General features: G+C 41.6%; 1 protein-coding gene across 1 annotated transcript in view; it reads left to right on the forward strand.

Annotated features, from left to right (window-relative positions):
* The window catches only part of LOC124802630 (serine/threonine-protein kinase Sgk2-like), a 103,342-nt gene extending 81,184 nt beyond the window's left edge, over positions 1 to 22,158 (forward strand). The window contains exons 9-10 of the mRNA XM_047263524.1: positions 2,978 to 3,118; positions 19,835 to 22,158. Coding sequence (XP_047119480.1) covers positions 2,978 to 3,118; positions 19,835 to 20,011 — 318 coding nt within the window. The 3' untranslated portion in view covers positions 20,012 to 22,158. The remainder of the gene's footprint in view (positions 1 to 2,977; positions 3,119 to 19,834) is intronic.
* The last annotated feature ends 1,092 nt before the right edge of the window (positions 22,159 to 23,250 follow it).

Below are 23,250 nucleotides of genomic sequence, written 5' to 3' on the forward strand. Positions count from 1 at the left end.
ACATTTGCTCGATTTACTCTTGATTAACCCAATTGCTGGTTCCCAAGCCTTGCTAAGATTATAGCCACAGTCACGGTTTATGAGGTCATCATTGGTGCGAATTTCGATGGCCTCTCTAACAACGCTGTCCCAGTATCTCGACGTCTGTACCAGAATCCTCGTGCGGTCATACTCCATGGCGTGATTTTCCGACAAGCAATGTTCAGTGACCGCCGACTTGCTCGGATACATCAGTCGTGTGTGCCTCTGGTGTTCACGGCATCGATCCTCGACGGTACGCATTGTCTGACCAATATACGGCTTGCCACATTGACACGGAATCTGGTACACGCCGGCCTTCCTCAAACCGAGGTCATCTTTGGCGCTCCCCACGAGTGCACGAGTTTTATTTGGAGGACAAAACACAGTTCCGACCCGGTGTTTCTTCAGAATGCGGGCGATTTTCCCCGAGAGTGCGCCTGTGTATAGAATAAATGCAGTGCCTAACTCCTCCCTCGTGACTTCATCCATCTCAACAGGTTGTGCTGCAGTGGTTGGGCGGAGAGCACGTTGAATCTGCCACTCTGAGTACCCGTTTTTTCAAAATACAGTTCTCAGATGTTCCAATTGCTGGGGTAGACTCTCTGCGTCAGAGATAGTGCGCGCCATATGTACTAGAGTTTTAAGTACCCCATTCCTCTGTGAAGGGTGGTGGCAGCTGTCTGCGTGCAAATACAGATCAGTGTGCGTTGTCTTCCGATACACCCCATGACCTAGGGTGCCGTCAGCCCTTCTCTTGACCAAGACGTCAAGGAAAGGTAATTTACCCTCCGTTTCAATCTCCATAGTGAATTTGATGTTGGGGTGTATGGAGTGTAGATGTGTAAGGGAGTCAAGGAGTTTATCCATACCATGTGGTATGTGGAATGTAACAGTGTAATGAAAAGGATAGTTGCTACTCACCATATAGTTGAGACGCTGAGTCGCAGAAAAGCACAACAAAAAGACTGTCACAGAATTTGCTTTTGGCCAACAAGGCCTTTTTCAAAATTAGAAAACATACACACATGCACACACTCACACAAATGCAACTTGCACACACATGACCGCAGTCTCTGGCAGCTAGAGCCAGACTCCAGTTTGTTTTACAGTTCAGAGGGAAAGTATACTGTTACTTAACATGGAGAAAGTATATTTTCACCCACAAAAAGTGTTTTTTTTTAACCTGGAAATTCAGGAAAATCCATGAATTATTTTTTTTTTTCCTTGCTGGCATATGCACCATGTGTAATGCTTCTGAAACCACTGTAGCATGGTTCTGGCTCTAAGACATGGACAATTATACTGCTTAAAGACATCATCACTGTCAGGCAAAACATCAAGCATGAAGGGATGCAGGTGGTTTGCAGCTGTCAGCGTGTCTTCGTTTACTACCACAGATCCCATGCAAGCACAATAGAATGTCTCTCGTAGTGTAATAGTGCTCCCACCAGCCTGCACCCATGGCACACTGCATGTTTCAGGCCACCGTTCACCTCAATGATGGCGTTTGTGGAGACAACAGACTAACTAGTGTAGCAAAAATGTGAGTCACCCGAAGGGCCAACATGTTTCCATTGATAGACTGTAGAATCCCGATGGTCCCATGCCCACTGCAATCATAATTGACAATGTCTTTGGGTCAGCATGTGAACACGGAGGGTGGTCTACTGCAGAGCTCCATGTTCAACAATGTACGATGAACAGCGTTCACAAGCATTGTCCTCTTTTGGCAGAGATGTCACGAATCTGTTCTACTGTCCTACTATACAGAGCAAACAAGCCTCCAAACCCATGTTCAGTCAAGAGTCGTGAATGTCCAACAAGTTTGGCACCTAGTGTTAGTTTCACTGTCCTTCTACCTCTTTCCGCAGATGCTCACGACAGCACACAAACATTTGACCAGCTTCACTGTTTTCGATATAGTTGTTCACAGCCTGTGCATAATAATAATCTGCCCTTTGTCAAAGTCACTTATCTGAATGTATTTCCCCATTTGCAGCCCATATCTTTGCTAGGATGATCACCCGTCTGCTTACATACTTTTGTCACTGTGTCACATGCCTGCAGTGCCTCCAGGCGGCACCGAACGTTACGGTAGGCAGGCCCCATAATGTTTTGGCCTATCAGTGTACACATCAGCAAAATTTGGTGTCACGTTGATCATTACGTATAGGTCTTGAAATTTTAACGAATATATGAGTATTGGTGTGTGGAAGCTGATAGCATAACTTCCTATTATATTTCAATCCTCACTGAACAAATGCTATTTCCATAACAGTCACCATCTTTCTGTTATATGAAGAGAATGGTGTTTCCCAAGGAAGTGTTGGAGGGTCATATTTTACCTTCAGTGAACAGTTTTACGTACATAGTGACAAATCTGTTTGAATGCTCTTTATGATAGGTGTATCAAATTTTTATTCTTTTTTCCATTCCACATCTGGCAACATACAAACTGCAGCTATTGATTTGGTAATGGAACGAGAGTACGTCAAAACAGGCAGGTTTTTAATAGCTTTAAAAATTCAGTTCATCCCCCCTTTCATCTCCTTTGTGTTGGTGAACTTAAAAAATAGTGGTATTTGAGCATTATAACAATGCCAACCTAGTAAAAAGAATACTTTCACTCTCCTTGATTTATTCCACATATTCAGTTCCCTTACTTCCTACTGCACAAATTTATGTATTGTAAGTGGCGACATTTCTCTCCTCCATTCTCTTTGATGATCTATTTATGAAACAGTATAGCTCTTGTGTGATTATACTTGACTCTCTTCTTTGAGACCTTGGCAGTTACAGTTCTCATTTCCCTCGAAGATGATATTTGTTAACCATCTACTCTAAAACTTAAGCAAATAGAGTAACTGAAATAATTTTAGAGGAGCTGTATCTCACTTTTGTAATAGTTTTACTATCGTTAAGGGAAAATAGTTTTTCTTGTATCTCTATGTTACAGTTATTACATAAAGACAACCAGCAGCGCCTGGGATCTGGTTATCGTGGATTCGATGAAGTAAAACTACATTCTTTCTTTGACTCTGTTGATTGGGAGTTGCTGCTTGCAAAGAAAATTCAGCCACCTTTCAACCCTAATGTGGTATGTATCTTTTTACAATATTTCTATTATTCCTGAAATAATTATTGAAATCAAAATTTTCTTGAGCTTTTAAACTAAAAGGTTTTCCAATATGAAGGAAAAAGGCAAGGTTGGAAATGGAAGTAAGCAAAAATAAATAGTGCCAGAAGGGAAGAAAAGGATATCGAAGTAATGTACAAGATACAAAAGATGCAACAGTTTAACTATGTACAGTAATATGGAAGAGTAAAATTCTAGTGTAATAGAAAGTAATCTAGAGTGCCAAATCCAGAAACTGTTACCTAAATTTCCACAAGTAAAAAAAGAAAAAGAAAAGAAAGAAACTGAGAAGTGCTTATAAATACATGTGCTGTCTTCCTTTCTTGTCAACACTGCCTGTTTCCTTGTTAAACCCCGTGTTGCATTTGCCCTCTGATGTCTGCCTTTGACTTGATATATGTAGCAGATTTATAACTGGAGGCACATGATCAAATGTAGCTTATAGTACCCACACACAGAAATAATTTCTATATTTTATAAAATAATGTTTTGAGTAGTTTCCGTTTGGAGTTTGCTTAATACTCCTATCTTCGTTGTGTAAAAATAGTTCTCAGGAAAATAAAAATTATTTTATATAAACATTTAAAAGTGAAAATGAATGATAGTGGTTGATGTCATCAGGAAGGTGCATCAGAGAATTAATTTGTGTAATCATTTGTCTTCATGTAAAGTTTACCCTTTATATTGGTGTCTGGAATGCTCCTCCAGGTGCTGGAGAGCAAGGGATTCAATTTCAGAGATGTAATGTATGAAGCAGGGATCACACAGTAGCAGTATCTTTAAGAGGAAACAGAGATGGTTCTTAGATACCTTTTCTATGGAGATGTGCTTTTGCAGTTGCAGGTTTGTGAGGGCCAGGGACTGGCAGATGCTGAAAAAGTGAAGGTCGTTGTGAAAGGAGGGGTGGGATTCAGAGAGGAATTTTTATGGTCAGGCCATTACATGATTCCATGGTTTAGGCAGCATATAAGGAATAGGATGTGGGTTTGCCTTTTAGCCCGGAAAAGGGATATTTTTCTTTAGTGGGCAGAAAGATGGAGCAGGGGACTGTTGTGGCAGGGATGGTGTAAAGGAAACAGGAATAACGTAGAAATAGGCAGTATAAGGTGTTGATGGCTGTGAGAGGAGTTGGATAAGAGCAAATATGCGTGAAAAATATGTAGAGAGATGCAAATATGTGAAAAACGTACAGTAACATGTGAGAAAAGAACAGATAATGTATGGGAGTATATGTATGTTGTAATAAGGGAAGAGAGGGGGGAGGGGTAGATAAAGGATCACAAGTTCATGTGGCACTGGCAGGTGTGGCAAATAAATGCTAAAGAACATGAGGATGAGGGATGAAGTGGGAGCAGTAGGTATAAATATAATTATCAGAGGGAAGAATTTGAAGCATCAGATGCTGCATCAACAATTTGTACAGTTACAAAACTACACTTTGTGTGTGGTCGATCATTGATATAGTGTGGCTCGGAAGTTTATGCAGTTTGGAAGGTGATTAATAAACATAGGAAAGAAGAGTAAGAATGAAAACTGAGAAGAGTAATACTATAGAGAATGGTAACAAAGGAAAACATAACAGGGTAGTGGGATGGAAGAAAAGCCACTCAGCAATGGAAACTCAAAGTTCTAATAAACTGAATATTCTTGAAAAAAAAACAGCTGAGGTGGGACACTTTGAAGTGTCCTTTAACAGCCATGCCCAGTTGTAAAAACACTTACATTAATAACATTCCAACGATAATAATCTTGAAAATATTGAATGCGCATGAGCATCTTTCCCATAATAATGCATCCTTTTTCTTTTGTGATTAGCTCACTGATTGAGTGTAGGAGTTATGGATTCAAGGAGACATTAAGAAATGTTAGATTCTGGGTTGGTAGGACACTCAAAGGTTTGTCTGGCCAGTACAACATTTGTGTTGATAAATTAAACATGGTCAAACTGGTAATGGTTGCAGGTAAACGATAATTACCCCCCTGCTATATCACAAGTCATTGATCAAGAGACCACTGTCCTGTAATTCCATCCTTTCCATGCTCCTAGATTCCCCATCCTCTTAACGGTTAATTATTACAGTTTCTGGAGACAGATGGAGTAAATCCAGTGGCTTCATGTTTTCTGAAAGTGTGTATTACTTTCCTAGACTTCTGTGACACTGTGTGGTGTCATGTTCACCTCAGAACAGTTGTACCTTACATGAATGTGTATCTGTTTGTACCATCCTAGTGAGACAATTAGTAAACACTTGTGTTGTACACTCCCTGCATATCGTTTCTTGTCATGAGAGTATGTGCATCACCTCATTTTGTAATTATTACTACTACTTCAGTCTGTAGCTGCACCCATTTACTCATAGTTTACCAATTCATCGGGTATGGATGAATGATGGTGTAGCATTGATAACATGCATTGTGATTTACTACCAGAAATTGGATTGATATAAGTAATTTTGTCTTATCTGCTGTAACCTCAGTGTTGGCTATGCTATAAAATAGTGCTAAATTCCTTTGTGTCAGTTTTACCACATGCTGAAGTTTTGTTGAAAAATCTCTGTGCTTGACACAATCTTTCCGTAAATGGTTGCAGTGGCATCAATGCCGAACTTACTTGCCCACATACTGCACGGTAAATGGCTTCTCACATTCTTGCAACTTGATGTCTTGTGTAATTAATACTTTCTGCCAGTATCCATAACAATCTAGCAATAGTATTTTGTCACAGTATAGTGATAGTCATATCCTCATCTAATTTACTCAATCATTTCGGAATGACTGCCAGGGAATTATTGATGCTACTGCATTGCTCACTCATTCTGTGAATTCCTTAGCTACCTCCCATGTCCCTCTAGTGTAGCTCAGTACATTACGTTCTGGGTTCATTAGTTGAGTGGTATGCCACTATACCATAGTTTGCACACTAACTACTGTATCTTGCACCTGCCTTATCGTTGTATTAAAAAATATGGTTTTTAACAAAGTCCCACCTGTGTTGAGCCATCCCCTCTTTCTATGTATAGCTGCCTGCAGCACTGCTTCTGTCACTTGCTATGTCTGTGCTCTTAACTTGTCATACGAAAGTTGCAGCTCTCGGTATTCATCATTAGTCTCAGAGCCAATAGCTCCTATCTGTGCCTCTTCATGTAACTCCCTGAATGCCTCTTGTAGCATGCAAATCTTGTTTCTGTCTTTCCATGCCTCAAAAATTAATCCTAGGGTCCAGTAAGGACTAGCCAGCAATACCATATGATTGTGTGGAAAACAAGTCTGGAGTTCAGTGGTTGGTTCAGAATTGCACTTATCACTTCTCTGATGACATGTAGTAGCGTCATGAATACAATTATTCTTTAGGGTGTCCCTGCTGTTAAGCCACCTAATGGAAAGGAATGCCCATCAATTCCCCTCGCTTTTTTGGAAGGAGTGCCACATAACAAGCATAACAGTGACACACATTAATATCATATTAACCCCTAACATACTATACAAATACGTATCAAACTACATCAAAAAAATTAAGTACACTATAAACTAGTTCCTCAGTCTAAGTTTGCACAGTGCCCTGTGTGTAGCATGAATATCTGATAGCACATTCTTCTTAACCTTCCTCAGTTTTTTACTTTACTGTTTCACTGTTACTGGAATTTGCAATAAAATATCTATTTTGCTATTGAATGGCTTTACTCCTCTGATGTGTACAACGGAAGTTTGGTAGGTAACTGGATCTAAACATTGACCTGGGAGGTCACCTTATGGACCAGTGTGTTCATTCTTGCCTTTCAAGTGCTTTGTTTTGGTTTTTTGAACTCTTTGCCAAACCTCATGTATTCCTTTTGCAAATTTCTTCCCTGGCCTTACACCAGATGCTTTCAGTATGTTGGAGTGGGACAGCATTTTTTATCCAGACACCTCCTTGCAGGGCGAGAGACCACTTGCAGGGTGAGACACCACTTGCAGGGTGAGACACCAGTACTTGTATGGACTGTAGAATTGTATGTGTTGACAACACAACTAAAGTATATGGCCCAATGTGCGTGTTAGCTGTTGACCTAGTGACTTACCATCTTCGACATTATTCTGTGAGCATGTCCCGTTTGTCAGATGTTTGCACATGAAATAGGCTCGTCCATAACTTACGAACATGAAGTACACAGCATAGATGTTTCATCATATCAGATAAGAAGTTAGTATTTTGATCAGCTGATAAGGTTTCCAGCACAACTGATTTAAGAATCCAATTATTCACTAACACTGTAGAACTTGCTGGTCTGGAATTACTGTTATAGATATAAACCTTTAAATATGGTCAGTGATTGTTAATATGTACATATTGTCAGCTGGAATTCTGTTGAAGGGGCCTAAAGTATCAAGCCCTATCATTCCAAAGGGTTTGGACGCCTCAGGCAACTTTGAAGAGGAATTCTTTTATGGTTGAAATCTGGCTGCTGTTTCACACATCGAGCCTCCTTGCGTTGTCTTGTGTGCCACCAAAACTTTTTAGCTACTCTCCTATCAGTTGCTCTTTGGCCCCCATGACCTGACAAAATATGGTCACATGCCTGTGGTAACATCATTTCTCGGTTACAATGGAACCGCTATGTACAGTCCAGATTTCGTAGATCTGCAAAGTAAGCGTACATGTGCTGTGAACTGCAGCTGCGACCGAAATTCCTGAGAGTCTGCATCAGCTGACTATTCTATCTGCCACTCACTCACATTTTTCCCAAGCGGTTGCAGTACTGTAACCGCTTGGCTCAAAGTATCTGCATTTGTTTGCTTTCTCCCAGGCTTGTGAACAACTTTATAATCAAACTCGCTCAGCTTTAGAGCTCACCTGGTTAATCTGCTAGAGGGATCCTTCAAGCCCAGTCAGTTATTGTGATTGGTTATTACTTTGAATTTATGCACATGTAGGTATCTAAAGTCCCGTAGATCATTGCTAACATTTCCTCCTCTGTGGTATGGTAACTGTGTTCTGGTCTATTTAACCTTCAAAATGTATGATACAGGATGCTCTTCTGTCAATATCCTGACTCAAAACACAACAGAGAGCAGTATTGCTAGCCTGACAAGGATGGATAAATTCATTGTCAAAATCTGGAAACACTATACTGGGTCTTTGATTAATGTGTTCTTTAATGCTCGAAAGTTACATTCACACTGTCGATCACATAAATTTAATCACTTTTCCTTAACAAGTGATTTAACAGTTGATCAATTTGTGCAACTTCTTTAATAAAAAATTTTTGGTAATAATTACGGAGGCCCAGAAAAGATTGTAACTGTTCTGTTGTGTGGAGTTGCAAATTCAGAAACTCTGATGCTAAATGGGGATCGGTTCCTACACCTGCCCCATTAGTGACATGGCCCGAGTACTTGACTTTAGTCTGTGCGAAATTATATTTGTTAGTATTTAGCATAAGACATATTGCTGTTAGTCTGTCAAATGGTTCCTCCAGCCATTAACAAATGTTCATGTCATCCAAAAGAACTGTGTCATCGAGATACAACACACATTTTCTAGCTTTCGAATCAAGCAAAATACCATCTAGCAAGCTTTGAAATGTGGCTGGCACTTTTTGAAGCCTGAATGGCATCTGACAATATTGAAAAGGCTGTTTTAAGTCTACCTTGTGGTACAACCTCCATCTGGTGACACCCGCTACGCATATCCATTGTAGAGAAATTGTCAAGCTCTGCCATGATTTTTGTTATTGGATAGGCCTCGCTGGTAGTTCGAGCATTCGAATATCTGTAATTGCAACAAAAGTGATATTTCTTGGTGGCATCTGTTGACTTTTCTGGGACCAGGGCCACAGGTTCTCCCTGTGGACTATCACTGGCATCTGTAATATCTTCTGCCAGTTACTGGTCAGTAAATTCATCCATGAGCAGTTGTAAATGCTTCAGTGTGTGATATGGCTTCTTATAAGCTGGAGCATTACTCCCTGTTGGTATGCAATGTTGGGTAATAGGAGTCATGGGTAATAGATTCTGTGCATTAAACAAATCCTTAAACAGTAACAATAGTGCTTCCATAACTTGCCGGTCACTGCCTGATGTGCGAGTCATTTTACTTTGTAACACAGTATAAGACTTTTCTGGGACCAGGGCCACAGGTTCTCCCTGTGGACTATCACTGGCATCTGTAATATCTTCTGCCAGTTACTGGTCAGTAAATTCATCCATGAGCAGTTGTAAATGCTTCAGTGTGTGATATGGCTTCTTATAAGCTGGAGCATTACTCCCTGTTGGTATGCAATGTTGGGTAATAGGAGTCATGGGTAATAGACTCTGTGCATTAAACAAATCCTTAAACAGTAACAATAGTGCTTCCATAACTTGCCGGTCACTGCCTGATGTGCGAGTCATTTTACTTTGTAACACAGTATAACTTATGGTATGCTTGTGGTTGTGGTCGATGTATGATATATCTGTATCCTCTTCCTCCAAAATATCTACTGTGGTAATCATTAAGCCTTTCAGTAGATTCCCATTGTCCATACCAAAATAATCCAGGTCAACCAGAACCATAAATATTCTCCACATATGTTACTTACGTGCGCCATGCTGCTTCTGTGTAGAAAACAGTACATTGATCCAAATGTCCATTATTCCCCAGTGGTTCAACCAGGCGAAACATTTCCTGTGGTACGTCTGTATTCCCAAATGCCCAAACTAATTTCCCCGTGCCTGACGGCACCTTATCATAGAACCCATCTTGTTTCGTTTGCAGCTTTATCACCTAGTAGAAACAGAGTTCCTTCAAGTTTATGTTGAGCTGTGTTGTCCCCACTGAATCTATACCATTGCAACCCACTTAACATAATGTATAACAAGGAGCTCCTATCTTTTTCTACCCAGGAGATGTAGTGTGACGAAAGATAAATGTGCCCTGTATCTATTAAAAATCTACGTTCCTTGCAACCAGCAAAACCCACAAGTAGCATTTCGTCTCTGTATATAACTTGCAGTATCACGTTTTATTGGGAACCTCTTCCGATGGCTGATATGTTCCCGTTCATGTTTAACAAATATTTCTCCTGAGATTAGTTCTCTCATTTCTGTGCACTGCGCTCCTGTGCTTTGTGACTGACTTGTCCACATTTGTAGCACTTTGGCCTATGACACTGTTTCTGCCTATCATGTCCACTACTGTCGCACCTTACTGTCAAAACACACACAACAGTCACTATGACCCTTTGTCAACTTTTGTCTCCTCTAAGTGCATAGCTATTCTAATACCCATAGCCAAATCTGAAGGATTCTCCATTCTAACCTTACTCAGGCACGCAGGGCTCTGACTCAGTGGACCCTTATTTCCTTAGCTGCTCGTGGGACTGAGATAGAACCCTCGAAATCTTTTTCTTCTTTTCCTCCCAGCAGGAAGGGTGTACCGCCTGGGAGTTCTCACACCCATTCATCAAAGAGAATGAGGGAGGCTAGTCCTCCTGATAATTAACTTGTTGTCAGTAACGGGGCTCAAGGAATCGTGAATCATAATGTCTTCATAGTGATCAAGAGGAAGGAGGGGACATTTGAAAAAGTGTCCCCGTTCTATATCCATAAATGCTTAGAAGGGCTGGCTGGTACCCTAAAGCCTATTAAGTGGTAGCGCAGTGGTTCCTTGCTTGTTGAGACTAAACGGGGAAAGCAGGTGGAACTTCTTAAGAAGTCACAGAAATTGGGTGAGTACGACATCATTGTTGAGTTGCATAACTCCCGTAACTCCAACAGAGGTGTGGTAACCTGCTGTGATATTATGGATATAGATGTTCCTGAACTCAAACAAGAATGGGCACCACAGGAGATCATAGAGGTGGAATAAAGGACACGCAAGAACAATGAAGAGACTGAGAAGACTGCCACTTTTATTGTGATCTTCAGTTCTCCAACGCTACCTGAACACATCGTGGCAGATTTCCTCCGACTTAGGGTTCGGCCGTATGTACCTAACCCTATGTGATGCTTCAAATTTTGGCCATACAATGCTGAGTTGCAGAGGAGAAGTGACTTGTGGGAAGTGTGGAAAATCAGCCCATGAAGCTGGGACTGACTGTCCATCTCCAGCAGTCCGTATTAACTGCTCTGGAAGGTCCCCAATCTGAAGCCAAGCCTGCCCTGTTTTTGCAGAGGAACGCAAAATTGAGGAAATCAAAGTGACTAAGCGGATCCCGTATGCAGAAGCCAAAAAGGACTATCAGGCGATGAAACCCCCTGTCTTTGCCAATTCTTATGCTTTGTCGGTGCATAAACCTATTACTAAGGTCGGCACTTTGACTCAGACGATGTCTAGTGTTCCCTTATCCACCTCTAGCACCTGTACTTGCACCTGTACGTGGCAAAGTAAAGTGAAAGACATAGTGATTCAAACAGCTACAATGGAAGAGACCAGTAATGCTTCCACAGTGCACAGCCCAAAGGTACCCCAAAAGCAGAGTGTCCCTCAATGCCAAGTTTCTTCGAAGAAAAGTGGCTCTCACTTTCAAAGAGACTGACACACCTGTACTTGTAGGTTATCACCTTTATAGAAATGAAAACCTTACTGGTGACAGGGCAAAAGGTGGGGTTGCAGTGTTCGTAAAGGACACTTTTCACTCCTCACCAATTCCCTTAACAACAACACTACAAGTGGTTGACATCACAGTGTGCTCTGTGTACTTACCACCCCATGAGCCTCTTGATAGTGGGGTCCTCACTCATCTTCTTGATGAACTACTCCAGCCCTTTCTCCTTTTGGGGGACTTCAATGCACACAGTGCTCTATGGGGTTCTAAAACCACATGCCCCAGGGGTCGGGTACTTGAGGATGTGCTACACACAACAGATCTTATACTGCTGAACACGGGTGAAGCCACACATTTTAGCACTGCTACAGGTTCGTCTACAGCCATAGACCCCTCCTTCTGCTCACCTGCTCTTGGGGACACTGCTCAGTGGGCAGTGGACGATGACCTTCATGGTAGCGACCAAATCACAATCTGGATCCATCTGCCTGGTGGAGCAGATCCTGAAAGAAAGCCACCGAGATGGTTATCAAGAAGGCTAACTGGATGCTTTACAGGCAGTTAGCTGTTTATGAGCAATGTGACAGCATCCAGGACTGAGTGGATCACATTACAGCTGCAATTCACCATGCTGCTGACGCTTCCATCCCAAAGTCTGTGGAAGTGCTAGGAGGCGACCTGTCCCTTGGTGGAATGATGAGTGTTGATTTGCAATCAGGAACAGGAGGGTAGCAATGCGCAGATTCAATCGATGCTCTACAGATGAGAATCTTGCTAACTTTCAAATGGCACGTGCAAAGGCGAGGAGAATATTTCGGGAGAGTAAGCAGAGGTCTTGGCAAGAGCTCCTGAACTCCATAAATAGGTCCATACCTGCATGCAAAGTATGGGAAGCCATAAGAAGGATCTCAAGGCACAACTCTCGACCACCAATAGCAGCTGTACGAATACAGGGGTCTCTTGTAACATCAATAACGGATATAGCTCAGACAATGGCTGAATCATATAAATCCATTACAGCCAATCCCAGCCAGGATCCCACCTTCCGTCAATATCAGGAGGCACAGGAGAAGGCTGATCTTGATTTCTGTTCCACCAACATGGAAGAATACAACTAGCCTTTCTCTCTGTGGGAGCTGGATTCTGCATTGTCAGTTGCTTATACGACCCCTGGAAACGACCAGATAACCTACAGCATGTTACAACAGTAGGACCGACGGCCGAAGGAAGTCCTCCTTCAGCTCTTCGATAAAATTTGGATAACTGGCAACCATCGCAGCTCGTGGGAGGAATCTGTTTTAATCCCAATTTTAAAACCTGGAAAGGATTGGTCAGACCTTGCTAATTATCATAATATTAGCCTGACAAGCTGCGTAGGAAAGACACTGGAGCATATGGTCAATCGGCACCTAGTGTGGGTTCTGGAAACCAGGTCCCTACTCAGTCCCTCCCACTGTGGGTTCAGGAGGTATCGTTCCACTCTCAATAACCTGACCGTGCTCGAAGCTGCAATTCTACAAGCTTACCTTTGTAAGCAACACCTTATCGGTGTTTTCTTCGATTTGGAAAAGGCCTACGATACTACCTGGAGGCATATTATTTTGTCGCGTCTCCATCAGTGGGGATTCCGTGGGCGTCTACTGATTTTCGTACGGTCCTTTCTCTCAGACAAATATTTTAGATACAGGGTTGGGAATGTCTTGTCTGACTGTTTTAAGCATGAGCATGGTGTCCCTCAAAGGAGTGTTTAAAGTGTCACGGCTTTCGCCATCGCAATCAATAGTATTACAACCACAGTGTGACATCCAGTACTATGTTCCTTATTTGTGGATGACTTCTCCATCTTCTGCGCATCCTCCAGCCTCACCACAGTTACTCGGCAATTGCAACTGACAATCAGATGGTTGGAGGAATGGTCTCGCATCACAGGTTTTAAATTCTCATTAGAGAAAACAGTTTGTGTGTCTTTTAATTGTTCCCGCTCTCTGTTTAATTTGCCTGTTTTAAAAATGAGGGACACCGATCTCACTTTTAAGGAAAAGGTGAAGTATCTGGGTCTTATCTTCGATGAGAAGTTAACATGGTTGCCACACCTTAAAGAACTGAAACTGAAATGTCTCAAGGCCTTAAACATCCTTAAATGTGTTAGTCATAGGTCTTGGGGAGCCGACAGAGCACGTCTGCTCCAACTTTATAAAGCCTTTGAGCGACCCCGGCTTGAATACCAGTGCCAAATTTATGGGTCAGCGAGGCCTTCATACCTTAAAATGCTGGATGCAGTTCACCACAAGGGTATTAGGCTGTCAACAGGGACCTATCGCATGAGCCCTGTTTTTAGTTTGTGTATGGAGGCTGGTGAGGCACCGCTGTCTATTCGACGTCTTCTTCTTGTGGTACGCCAAGCATATAGCGCATTGTCCGTTCCTACATCACCAGCATCCAGTTACTGTGTTCAGCCGCCACTGGAACGGCCGTTCGATCATCGACCACAAGCGACACGACCATTTGCGATCCATGCAAGGGAGAGCCTTGAATTATTACAGGTGGGGGGGCATGAAGGTCCAAAGCCAGGGGTGTAGTAGTGCATCCCCCTGGCTACTACCAAGGTCTACATTGCTTTTAGAACTGACTGCTTACAAGAAGTATTGTACCCCAGTCCATGTTTTTAAAATTAAATTTAATGAAATTTTACGTAGCCACCCAGATTTTATTACCGTCTACACAGATGGTTCTAAGCAGGGAGATGTTTACGGTTGTTGTGTCATGTTCTCCAACACTATCTTCAGGATAGGGCTCCCAGAGCAATTTTCAGTTTATTATGCGGAATTGTTTGCTATCCTGAAGGCAATGGAGCAGATGAGATGAGATGGCGCCCTGACAAAAAATTTATCATCTGCTCTGATTCTCAAAGTGCCCTTCTCGCTGTTGGACAGATGTACCCAGCAGATCAGATGGTGCAACAAGTGCAGGACACTCTCCTTCTCTTGCGTAGGCAAAACAAGGAAATCATTTTTTGCTGGGTTCCTGGGCACATAGGCATCCAGGGAGACGAACTCGCTGATGCTGCTGCTAGAGAGACTTGCTCCCTTCCTCCTCCTGCCAGCTCTTCAGTCCCCCAGCAGGCTGTCACTTCATTTGTGACCAGGAAGGCCATATGTTGGTGGGAGTCCCAGTGGCTGGAAGTGAGGAACAATAAATTATGTTCCATCAAGAATTCAGTGCGACTATGGATCACCTCCTTCCACTTGCGACAGTGTGAAGTAGCAGTCCTTACTCGGCTTAGTCCGTTGACACACGGTTTCCTCTTACATCGGGAGGAGCCCCCAGTATGTCAGAGATGCGGTACACAACTGTCAGTACGACATCTTTTAACTGAGTGTGTTTTATATGATGACCTGAGGGTTGACTGGGTCTCCCACAGGATCTTCCCTCTATTTTAACTGATGACGAGGTGAGTGTTGTTCGTGTCTTAAAATTTTGTGCGGTGTCCGGAATTCTTGCCAAAATACTTGGTGTGCAATCTTAGTGTGTGACAGAGTGGCTGGGTCGCGTACTATTTCTAAGTCGTCATCCAGCCACGCTTATTTGTCTCTTTCTTAAGAGCATCTTTACTGGTATTTTCTCGATGATTTCATTTAGTTATCCCACTGTGCCTTGCTGGGGTCTTGTTACGGGCTTTTCTGAACCTCACCTACCTGTTGTTGCTTTATGTTTCCTGTGGTGGGATCAAACTTTTTCCAGTTTATTGATCTTCTTCCATATAACATTAATGGAAGGGCACTGATGACCTAGCTGTTTAGCGCCCTCCACCATAAATCATCATCATCATCATCATCATCATCATCAACAACAACAACCTATGTGACACTCCAGCAGGAATGCCATGAAAAAACATGTAGAAAACCATATTTTCAGTTTCTTGGTGTAAGACCATACTTACTTCTTCATTTCGTGTCAGCTCATGTGTCTGAACATTGAGTCTTTGGATACTATCCGAGAATGACTCAATCCACTCGTTGTACCTCTGAGTTAATGTCTTCAATTTTTCCCTAAAGAAGAAAGATCTGTGGTGTTTCCAGTACATCTACTATAACACCTCAGCCAAATGTTGAAATGTTTGTGCATCCTGCAAAGTTTCAGTTAGGTGACATGCTATAGCTTCCCCAATTAGTTGCAAACTGACCATACAAAGGCATGTTAAGTCAAACCAACCACCGAACTTGGCAGAAGCTAAAACATCTCTGAGAAACACAGTTATGTCTTCCATTGTCAGCCTGCAGTGCTTTTGCCTGGCTTCTGTAATGTTCTAATTCCCAACTCCTGCTCAAGTGAGTCTTATAATCTACGTCTGTTCCGTCATAGCAGCAAGAGAACCACTCTTATTAGCAAAGCATTTTTCCATTGGCGTATTGCATACCATACCACTGCCTAACCAAAGAATATACAATATTAGGGAATTGAACTTCATGTTCAAATTATAAGGTTCACAAAACAAAAGGAGTTACACTGATTCTTATGGCTAATCATAGCCCATGTACATTTGTTACAGTCCCGCACCACATGACTCAAACATCAGCAAGTAAAATGTCTGATTGGCACAGTCTTGTTGCAAGGTAACTTGTGATCAGAAAGATCACAAAATTCACACCCGACAGGTGTCAAATACATTTTGTGACAATTGCCTGTGAATGCAGACAGGTCAGGAGATTTGCAGTGTTGTACCAGAGTTACTTTCAGATTGAATTGAGAATCTGTGCAATCTATCATGGCCAACAAATTATACAGTGAAACAAAAACACCTGCAACAATTTACAAAAATTATTTCTCACTCACCACCCTTCATTCTGAAGTGAGGACTAAATGATCAGCGAAGCTGATTGTGCAGACTAAATGATGAGCGAAGCTGACTGTGCAGACTAAGTGGTGAGCGAAGCTGACTGTGCAGACTAAGTGGTGAGCGAAGCTGACTGTGCAGACTAAGTGGTGAGCGAAGCTGACTGTGCAGACTAAGTGGTGAGCGAAGCTGACTGTGCAGACTAAGTGGTGAGCGAAGCTGACTGTGCAGACTAAGTGGTGAGCGAAGCTGACTGTGCAGACTAAGTGGTGAGCGAAGCTGACTGTGCAGACTAAGTGGTGAGCGAAGCTGACTGTGCAGACTAAGTGGTGAGCGAAGCTGACTGTGCAGACTAAGTGGTGAGCGAAGCTGACTGTGCAGACTAAGTGGTGAGCGAAGCTGACTGTGCAGACTAAGTGGTGAGCGAAGCTGACTGTGCAGACTAAGTGGTGAGCGAAGCTGACTGTGCAGACTAAGTGGTGAGCGAAGCTGACTGTGCAGACTAAGTGGTGAGCGAAGCTGACTGTGCAGACTAAGTGGTGAGCGAAGCTGACTGTGCAGACTAAGTGGTGAGCGAAGCTGACTGTGCAGACTAAGTGGTGAGCGAAGCTGACTGTGCAGACTAAGTGGTGAGCGAAGCTGACTGTGCAGACTAAGTGGTGAGCGAAGCTGACTGTGCAGACTAAGTGGTGAGCGAAGCTGACTGTGCAGACTAAGTGGTGAGCGAAGCTGACTGTGCAGACTAAGTGGTGAGCGAAGCTGACTGTGCAGACTAAGTGGTGAGCGAAGCTGACTGTGCAGACTAAGTGGTGAGCGAAGCTGACTGTGCAGACTAAGTGGTGAGCGAAGCTGACTGTGCAGACTAAGTGGTGAGCGAAGCTGACTGTGCAGACTAAGTGGTGAGCGAAGCTGACTGTGCAGACTAAGTGGTGAGCGAAGCTGACTGTGCAGACTAAGTGGTGAGCGAAGCTGACTGTGCAGACTAAGTGGTGAGCGAAGCTGACTGTGCAGACTAAGTGGTGAGCGAAGCTGACTGTGCAGACTAAGTGGTGAGCGAAGCTGACTGTGCAGACTAAGTGGTGAGCGAAGCTGACTGTGCAGACTAAGTGGTGAGCGAAGCTGACTGTGCAGACTAAGTGGTGAGCGAAGCTGACTGTGCAGACTAAGTGGTGAGCGAAGCTGACTGTGCAGACTAAGTGGTGAGCGAAGCTGACTGTGCAGACTAAGTGGTGAGCGAAGCTGACTGTGCAGACTAAGTGGTGAGCGAAGCTGACTGTGCAGACTAAGTGGTGAGCGAAGCTGACTGTGGCAGTGTCGATGTGATGACCAGTTGTTACAATGTCTGGGTAGTGAACACCACTTCTCACCATTTCTTGGATGGTGGCAGATGTCAAGAGGCCCACTTCTGTACACAAGCTGTAACAGTCATCCCTCAGGTCAGGTCAGGTCAGGTCAGTGGGCACCAAGGCTGGACAGATGAGGCAGTGATGTTATAAGTGTTGGGAGACCGAACTCCAAGGGATAAGGTGTAAGTGTAACAGCAGTACCTGTAATAGCATTTTATAGAAATGAATGCTGCAATGAATATTGTCTTTTCCGGCATGCAGGAAATGGACCAGGCAATTTGCTCAGATTGGCGATGAGTGATAGACACAGCACTCTGGCAGCCCACATAGCTTTCCACAGGTCAGGCACACTGCCTAGCAATGAGGCAGTGCAGGGGGTGGTAAAGGGGTCCAGCAAGGCAGCCTGTGGACACACCGCTGTGTAGACAAGAGGCCTCAGCACTTTCAAAGATGAATGCATCCTTATACCTGTACTCACAGCATCTTCTGGATGGCGGTTGCTGTGGAGGCGAAAGTTCAGTGCTCCCTCACAACATTTAATGTACTGTCAGGAAGGCGGTACATGTGCAGCCTGGGAGGCAGCCCTCAGGTTTCCACCCAGCAATCAGAAGGTAGCAGGAAGGCCCAGTTGGTCTGCATTTTCTGTCAGTCATGGATGTGACCCGTCCGTAGTGGCAGCATGGCGCGATGAATCCAATCACAGCTGGCAGGCTGCGGTCTTACAGTTTTAAGTCTTCAGACACACAGCAAGCAGAGTTAACCTGTGACTAATGAGACTGTCATTCCATCGGGATCAGTGTCGCAGGCAGAATGACCGGACGCTGAAGATGAGTTGTCTGAAACAGGTATTTAAAGCCAGACATCATGTCACTGTAGCAGGTTAGGTACCATGTGGTCACATTTAACCATAGGTATCAGCAGTCCTGTCTGCACTCTCATGTCTCAGTTATGGACAGTTTTCCCTGCCCCTGCAGTTCTCATCATTACTAGAACACCTCGGAGCAGCTGAGCTCGGATGTTGCATGGTATTACTCCGTATTGTAGACTTTGCAGAATGACTTTCAGGGTGCTGTAATACTGCACGGTTTGCACTTCTTACTATAGCTCTGCTTGTTGTGTTGCAATGAGTTAACAAGCATTGCCCCACTTTTGCAATATGGGACTCTTCGTGTGCTCTAGATTATGATTGGGACACAGTCCAAGTCAGACGGTTCTTTCACTGTCTGTGTTTGACAAAAGCTTCAAAAATTTATCAGTGCGCTCTGTCGTACTGAAAGTTCTGCAAAAAAGCAACCTTACCTATGGGCTTCAAGTTGTCACTTAAACTCATATTTTCTGTATTCATTTCCCATTCTTATCTCAAAGCTAGAAGTTGTACAAGGTGGCCAGATACAATGAAAAAGTTAAAAAAACTAGAGCCAAAGGTGGGGCTGCATGAAACTAATTGAATGACTTATTAAAATTTCATTGCAGAATCTTAAGGCTTTAGTAGAGATTTTCAGTCACTCTCAATTGAAAGGTGCGACACTGTAATTTAGTTAATCAAGTACATTCATTTGCTATTAAAATTTGAATGCAGTAATTGTTCTATGTACAGTTTATGTTGGCTGCAGAGAATGAATTTAAAACTTAATTTTTTGCAACAACCTGTGAGCATTCTATCAATTCACATACATTTCATGAATTCTCTCTCTCTCTCTCTCTCTCTCTCTCTCTCTCTCTCTCTCTCTCTCTCTCTCCCCCCTACTAACTCGTTTGAGTGTCTAATTGTTGTGCCTGCCTGCAACTCAGAATCTCTAGTACATGTCATTGTGTAGGATAGTAGCCAAAGCTGTCCTGAAAAACTATATGGAATGTGTGAACAAATGTATGTGGACATCCACGAGCATATGCAGGTGTGAAAGCAATCAACCTTAGATTTTGTCATTGACGGTGAGTCCATCCAACACAACAGGGTTGTTATTCTATTGTTCTCTTTTAAATTCTGTTTCAGAGCGATGTTTTAGACCTGCACAACATTGATCCAGAGTTCACATGTGAGGCCGTACCAGCATCAGTAGCAACATCGGCTTCTCATAGGAAGGGATCTGCTCTTTCAGCCAGTGTGCGGATACCAGATGACATTTTTGCAGGGTTCTCTTATGCGCCACCTACAGATGAGATGCTCTGACGATTGAATTTGTTGTTAGTAGGTCAAATGGTTTTTCTCCCTTTACTGTTGTTCAGTGAAAGTGAGCAACCAACCAGTCTGTGCTGGGAATAGGACAACAGACACACATTTCTGTGGATTAGAGAAATGTAAATTCAGAGAATATAGGGACAGAGTAAACGTGTGAGCGGCAGTCATTTTGTGTGTGTGCACGCATGTGTGCTAGATCTGATATTTCCTAGAAGTCTGCTGTTCTGCAGTTAATGCATTTATACTGCAGTTTTGTGTGAATTTTGATAGCAGACAGTATAGTTTTAAATATATTTGATAGTGCGCTCTGTATATTATCATCAGACTGGAAACTTTGAGTCACTGTCAGTGCACATACATATCCTTCTTGCCAAAAAGGAACTGGAAGAAAGTTCAGTACATTCCATGCTGTCAGTGATCTAGTTTTGTAACATAGAATGTCTGTGATTTATATTTTCCTGATATTTCCCAGAAGGAATGACTGCAAAAAATTACCCAGTTTTTGTAAATGGAAAATCATTAGCATGACATTTAGTCCAATACATAAACTTCGAAATGGTTCCCCATGTTTCCAACCATCAATCATTTTCGCATACTTATCACATTAAGTGATAGTGAGACTGTGATAGTAAACTATAACAATATTTTGTTTATACTGTAGTTACATTAGAATAAACCTGTGGTTACTTCACCCTGCCATTCCAAATGCAGGTATTAACTGCAGTCACATATTCAGCAGTAGTAACACGTTTTTGTACTGTATTAAAGAACTGTGATGCTTTCATAATCTACTCATAATGTCTTCCTGGATCCTTAAGCATCTGGGTGGACTTCATATAAAGACAATAATTCGTCTTTCATGTTTAATGCCATATTATTTATTATTATTTATGCATAAACTAGTACTTATAAATGATCTACAAATGCCAGAACAATAGCAATTCTCGCATAAACTGATCATATAGTCAATTTGTTCCAAATTGAAAGTATTAATTTATACGATACAGTAATGCAAATACGCAAATGCCCTTTTCCCATGTTTATGCACATGGGTGCTTGCCAAATAAAGTATGTAGTGGTGCTGTTTTACAAAATAAATTAGATAGGAAGATTTAAATGAGAGAAGTAATTTCTATATTTAAAAGTGGATACTTTAAAATTGTGTGAAGAAATAAAGGTGTATTAATGTAGTGTCAAACTCTGATAGCTTTCTCATAGTGCCTTTGATGAAACACATTAATAATTTATAAAGTATTTTTTGTGAAATGTCTGGGTAGAAATGTATTTCTGAGTCAGAGTATCAGTTTCTATAAATTGTGGTAGTTCGCAACATGTACATTATTTAATACATTACTCCACTCCCATTAAGTGGACTTTTAACTTAGTTGTTTCTGCTGCAGATACTGTGCATTCAAATTTAAGCATCTTGATTACTGTAACCTTCATTCTTATAGTTATTATTTGATGGCACATTTATGTTTAAAGGTATTTAACAGCTCTTGTGGTTGTTGTTGCAGATCTGTTATATTAGTGTTCACTTTAGTTCCTCTCTGTAGTTCCAGCAATATTCATGCTGTGTAAACTACAAACTGCTGTTATGTATATATAATTTTCTATTTTTAATATATACTAAAAATAAAATATTTTTACTTCTATTTATATAAAATTTTATGAAGTTATTGCATTTTAAAGATACAAATGCTATCTGATCTTTTTTAACGTGGCAGATCTTGTACCACTGAAGTTTTTGCTTACTGTTTGCACTTCATTTTTTACCTCTTTGCACAACTGATGTGTGTTATCATTTCAGACAATATTCTTTTACTATTTCACACTGTAACATGAAATGTGGTTTATACAGTTTTCGATTTATCATTGTGCTCGCTGTGCACAGGTGGGCAAAATGTTGGCATATTTACCAGAAGATATTTGCCACCTTTTTGTCCTCTAAATGAAAACAGAACATACCTGACATTAATATTTTCCTAGTTTTTAAAGTTAAGGAGGAGAAATGTTTGTAAATCTAATGTAAGTACTGGTAATACATTTCATCAGTGATGTGCATAATCATTGCATTTAATATTTTTGTACTATGTCACTTTATGCAGTATTGTTTTCTTAAATAAAAATAAATTGTTTCACAGAATAGTTTGTCGTTCTTCTAGTTGTTTATAAAAATGATCTCTTTTGTTATGTATTACTGAGCTAGATGCAACATTTAAAAAAATAAAGTACAAGTTTATGATTGTTGAATAAAATAACAACATACCAAAATTTTCTTTGTAACCATAATTGTCTTCAGAATCTTCTGAAAAAAAAATAGCTGATCAAAATGGTTTCTGACGCATCTTTCTTGTGCCACAGTGAATAGAATTATCATATCAGAATAATTGCATGCATCCTAAAACAATAAAGCAAGCTTATAGCTTTTGTAAAAGAGCTTATCTCATAACTTTCTTCACCTTACAGCTAGATACTTAAAGGAAGAGAGGAACAAACCTGTAACTTGTTATGCGCAAATACAGAGATAAGAATTAGGTATAACAGTTACACCAAAAAATATAAATAGTTATCATTACAAACAAAAATACATGGGTGCGACAGAGGAACGTAGAGGGGTTCAAAAACTCAGAATCATCTAAACTTTTAAAATTATTTTCAGAATTTGATAAATCTTAACTTGTCAGAAACTGGAGAAAAAGGAAAATAATAAAGTAACAGTAGTCATGAGTAATGTAGTACTTTATGAAATGTAACTGGATAGGCAAAAACTCTACTCAGCAAGTGGTGGCAGGAGAATGCCAACATAAAGGTATGTAAATTTGCAAGCTTTTGGAGCCAGTGGCTCCTCCTCCTGGCAGAATGGTTGAAGGGGAAGAAAGAGGGGTGAAGGAAAAGGACTGGTGAGGTTTAGGAAATGGGGAGAGTTTGGAAAAGTTGGCTATTTCCTAAACCTCACCAGTCCTTTTCCTTCACCCCTTTTCCATCCCCTTCAGCCTCCTGCCAGGAGGAGCAGCCACTGGCTCCGAAATCTTTCAAATTTATATAAATTTATATGTGAGCATAGGTTTTTTTTATCTATACAATTACGTTTTCAAAATTGATTATTTTTGTTGACATAGGAGTTTGTGTGTTAGAAATATTTCTTTTTTATACAATGTGTTCAAATTTGGAAAAGAATTATTGGTATAAATATTGTACTTTATCTCTTCCTTTATTTTGAGGGACAC

This window comes from Schistocerca piceifrons, chromosome 6, assembly GCF_021461385.2.
Source record: "Schistocerca piceifrons isolate TAMUIC-IGC-003096 chromosome 6, iqSchPice1.1, whole genome shotgun sequence".
Classification (NCBI taxonomy): Eukaryota; Metazoa; Arthropoda; class Insecta; order Orthoptera; family Acrididae; genus Schistocerca; species Schistocerca piceifrons.